We start from the raw sequence: 4,854 nt of genomic DNA, 5'->3' as shown, positions 1-4,854 counted from the left end.
GATGCCTTGCCAAGCTTGTTCTAAGTAGGTGCTTTAGACCACTGAGCCATCTCTCCAGCCCCGATTCATAATATTTTACCCTCCTATTTTCTTCCTTTTCCCATCTTCTTTTTTGTTGCCATTTGCATATTCAACCTTCTCATCCAGTAAATGTTCCCTTACTAACTTACATCAAATTCTGTCTCCTAAATCTTATTTATTTATTTATTTTTAACTTAATTAAGTTTACCAGTACAATTTATATATACAAATGATCACATTCATCATAGGGACCTTGTAACTGTATGTGATATAGCTTAGTTCCTCTTTTTCTAAATACTTTTTATACTCATCTTCCTATCTCTATTTTACTTCTATGACTTTAGTCTGATACACCATTATTTTTTGCCTGGGCTGCGATAAAATTAGGTTCAATGACTATTTGTTGATAGGTGAGTGAGAGAGGGTTTGATAAGAGCGTGGAGAAGACGTTTGTATTTTCTATTCCAGTTATGAATTTCTATTGCAGTTATGTTTCAGCAACTAACTTGTGAAGTAACACTGAGGGCATGGCTCTGTTAACTGCTATTTCAAGTGGACTTTTGTTTTATCAACTTAAAAACAGAAATTGGACTAGATGATCTTTATAACTTCTTCCGTAGCTCCAGTAGTCTGTAATCTGCATTAAACCAAGTCAAGGGGAACTGTCACTAGACAAGTTCCAAGGAGGTTCTCCCATAAAAGAGATAGGGACCTAAACTCACCCTAGGTAAGTTCGTCAACTCTTGTCAGGATGCATTGGTGAGAGGTATAGTCAATTTATTAGAAAAGGTTAGAAAGTAAGAGAAAGTAGGGAAAAGTCTTTAGTTTGAGGAACTAAAAAGGGCACAATGCTGACAAAGAGGATCAGACTGCCCCATTCACAAAATAAGTGAAATAAATCAGACCTATATGTGCAAACATCGTATTGTCTCACTAGTGTGAGAAATTGAATGAGTAAACAAGGTCCAAAATTTACAATAGATATTGTGAATTGGGAGGAAACTGTTGTTTTAAAAAGATGAACCATGATGAGGAAAAGGGGAAGGAAGGAAGGAAGGGAAAAACAAAAAATATTTATACACATGATAGTTAAGACAGTTATACAGCTAGTTTCTCCTAGTTTATTGAAAAGAAAGCTTTGTGCTAATATTGTTTGGACCAGATATCATGCCTACCTCTTGTACCGCGAAAAACCACTATGAAGACAACAATAAGCAACATATTAATTATTGTAATGCTCTTGCTAACTTTTTTGAAACTTTTATTGTTATTTTTATTTTTTTTCCCTCTTACAAAAGAAAGAATAAAATTAGCCTTTGTGGATTAGCTGAGGTGGAGAAGGGCCTGATAGATCATTATCTTGTTCTGGTTTGGTAAGATGGTTCTGGGAAAAAGCCTTATTATATGAGGGCGCAGTTTGTTCTGTATGATATTTTTCTGCACGGGGAAGTTTAGGTTTGGGGAGGATCTGCCAGAATCCAAGATGACTATAAGCTCAGGGTAATGACTCCTCACTGGTAGTTGAATGGCTCTGTAAATCTCTTATCTTGATATCCTCAATCTTGAGGAAGGATGAGACAGTATACAAACTCAGGGCTAATCAACCTTGTTTTGCCAACTTTCATGTTATTTTTGACACTCCATAAAAGATGAACGAGCTTACATGCAGTTGAGAAGGGATTTAACATGGAGTTCTAATGTAATACAGCGTACAAAATGAAGAGCAAGCTTTTGCGTTGCTTTTCGTTACTGGACACTTGTAAGTTCAAATGAAGGATAATTTTTTTTTCTTAAGCCAAACTTCTTTTCAAATCCTGTATGCCTCAGAAGAAAATACAAGCAGAGGAAATCTTGTGGAAGGGGCTCATATATCAGGCAGGTGATAGGCCTACATGATCCCTAAGCTTTTACTTGTGAGACTGCCATCTGATGGTGGCCCTCACTTGAGCTGGCCTTCCAAGCCTTGCAAGAAGAACCTTGTGCCCTCTGTGACATAGAAGCAGCAACAGCCAATCATCTTGGCTAGAGCTGGGAAAACTAAAAACAGCCATCCCTTAGTTTGAGTTGAGCAGGTACGCTATCTGCATTTAGCATGTTAAGCAGTGAAGTCTTGAAGTTGGAATAACTTGATGAGGGCCAGTGTTCAAAATAGAACTTTGATTTAAAATAATGTTTGTTGAACTGTGATTCACACTTCATACAATTCACCCATCAAAGTATATAGCTCTGTGGGTTTTATTTTTATTTTTTTGGGGGGTTTTATTATATTTGTAGAGTTGTGCAACCTTCACCACAATCAGTTTTAGAAAATATTTATCATTCCAGAAAAACTTCTACAATTTCTGAAGAAATCAACAGTCACTATTTTACTCCAACCTCTTTGACCTACTCAGCCAGTAATATACTTTCTGTCTGTAGATTTGCCTATCTGGGACATTTCATACAAAAAGAATTATAACAACATATAACTCTTTGTGGCTGTCTTTGCTCACATAGCATTGTATTTTTAGGGTTTGTCTGAATTGTAACATGTATTTGCATTTCATTCCTTTTGGTTAAAGAGTATATTCCATTGCATGATAACCTACCTGTTTATTAACTGTTTATTCATTTTGTTTTTTCATTGGTCAGTTGATAAGTACTTGAATCATTTTTACTTTTTTTGGTATTATAAATAATGCTGCCACGAACATTCATTCACACGTGTCTGTGTAGAAATATATTTTCATTTCTCTTGGTTAGATACCTAGGAGTGGAATGGACAAGTCATATGCAAACTCTATGATTAACTGTTTGAAGAACAGCTACTCATTTTTACATAGTGGCTTGCCATTTTACATTTCTTCCAGAAATGTAGGAGTCCCCCACTTCTGTACTTATGCTTTACTGTCAGTCTTTAAAAATCACAACCATGATGGCTAGTGGGACAGAATAATCATTGTGACTTTGATTGGAATTTCCTTGGTGTCAAGAATTTTTTCATACAATTATTGGCCATTTTTATATCTCCAGAAAAGTGGCTATTCAGATCCTTTGCCATTTTTCATCAGGTTATTGTCTTCTTATTACTGAGTTATAAAAGTTCCTTATATGATCTACATATTATAGGCTTTTGAGACATATCATTTGTACATATTTTCTCTCTTTCAAGTGTATTATGGATATTTTGTGTTAAGGTTTTTATAAAAGTTTCCTGAAACACAAATATATATTTCCACAATTGTCATTTAAAGTATCTACTTCATAGATGTTTTGTCCAGTTTTTTGTTGTCTTTTTGTGGTTTACAATAAAATCTAAAGTCACAATATATTTTTTAAAACATCTAGTCTTTCTGGAGAGAATTTGGGCAACATGGCATGGTTTCAGAATTCCAACAAGCCATGAGCCCTCACACAAAAGAACTCAGGTGCTGCATGTGCCACTCAGAAATGCTTTTTCCTTCTAGGACTTCGAGGCCTGATGCTGTCAGTCATGATGGCCTCCCTCATGAGCTCCTTGACCTCCATCTTCAACAGTGCCAGCACCCTCTTCACTATGGATGTCTACACCAAGATACGGAAGAGGGCAACTGAGAAAGAGCTCATGATTGCAGGAAGGTGAACACAGCTTTTTAGTGCTATATACTATTGAAGCTTGAATGATTAGAGAGATTCCATTCCCACAAACCAGGGAAGATTTGGTATAATTGAAATAATCTCTTTGTCTAGTTATATTGGCTCCTGAGTGACAGTAAACTTTTTGTGTATGGTACTGGAGATTGAGCCTAAGACCTTTTACTGATTTATATACCCAGCCCCTTCTATGTTATTTTTAAACTTTGAGACAGAGTTTTACTATAGAAGGAACATAAGAGATCTGATATAGCCAGAAAGCTGAAATGAGGCCCATCACCCCTAAACCCAGACAATCTGTGCAGTGGCAGAGTCAGGACTAGGTCTGTGGCTTAGTAACTTGTTGCCCAAGATTCTGTGTTCCCCTCTTAGCCTTCCACACTGTGCCTGTACATATTGGCTTTCTTTGAAGCCCAATTGCCTTTGATTTCTCACCCTTTGATGATGCATTTTCCATTGTAAAGTCTTGTCTAGTGTTTCTAACTTTATTATGAGGAAGTGGGCTTTTTGTATGGTCTTGCCAGTAGCAAGTTAGCTATTGAAAGTCAAATGCATTTCCTTCTTTACGGCAGTGCAGTACTTCATTGTGTATAAATACAGGATTTTTTTTTATCCATTCATCTGTTGATGGACTTGTTAAGTGAAATAAATCAGACACATATAATTAAATATCACATGGTTTCTCTTATGTGAGAAACACAACACATAAACAAGGAGCAAAATAAAAGATAGATAATAGGAAGCAGGGAGATAGGTCTTTTGCAAAATATTTTATTGTATTTTTTTTTTTTTTTGGTTGAATTGTTTTTTTCGGAAGGGTTTATTTTTTGTTTTTGGTGCCAAGGGCTGAACAGTAGGCAAGCATTGTATTTCTGAGCCAAGTCCCCAGCCCCAATCTTTTGCAAAAGGAAAGAGGATCAAGAGATGTAGGGAGAGGAAAAATGAAGGAAAGAAGATGAAAAAAGAATTAAGATGTGTTATGCACAGGTATCAATTCCCCACGAGGCGTGTCATCACTATGTACTGCAAACAAGTACTGATAAAAATAAAAATTTAACAGCGATAGCAGCAAAAAGAAGGTGGCAAGATAAGTGGGGGGAAGGAAGGAGTCAAATGAGTTTTATGTACTTATAGGCACAGGTGACAAAAGACTGTAAGTGAATTTGTGCTAGTTTTCCTTGCTGTGGACATATTACATGTGTATATATTTGTATATAAATA

General features: G+C 36.1%; 1 protein-coding gene across 1 annotated transcript in view; it reads left to right on the top strand.

Annotated features, from left to right (window-relative positions):
* Slc5a1 (solute carrier family 5 member 1) overlaps positions 1-4,854 on the top strand; it is an 80,779-nt gene that overhangs the window by 62,324 nt on the left and 13,601 nt on the right. Inside the window, exon 11 of the mRNA XM_004645498.2 lies at positions 3,468-3,618. Coding sequence (XP_004645555.1) covers positions 3,468-3,618 — 151 coding nt within the window. The remainder of the gene's footprint in view (positions 1-3,467; positions 3,619-4,854) is intronic.

Source organism: Octodon degus, unplaced genomic scaffold (genome assembly GCF_000260255.1).
Source record: "Octodon degus isolate 3935 unplaced genomic scaffold, OctDeg1.0 scaffold00230, whole genome shotgun sequence".
Lineage (NCBI taxonomy): Eukaryota > Metazoa > Chordata > Mammalia > Rodentia > Octodontidae > Octodon > Octodon degus.
Note: the sequence above shows the minus strand (reverse complement) of the source record. Positions and strands in the feature narration are given on the sequence as shown.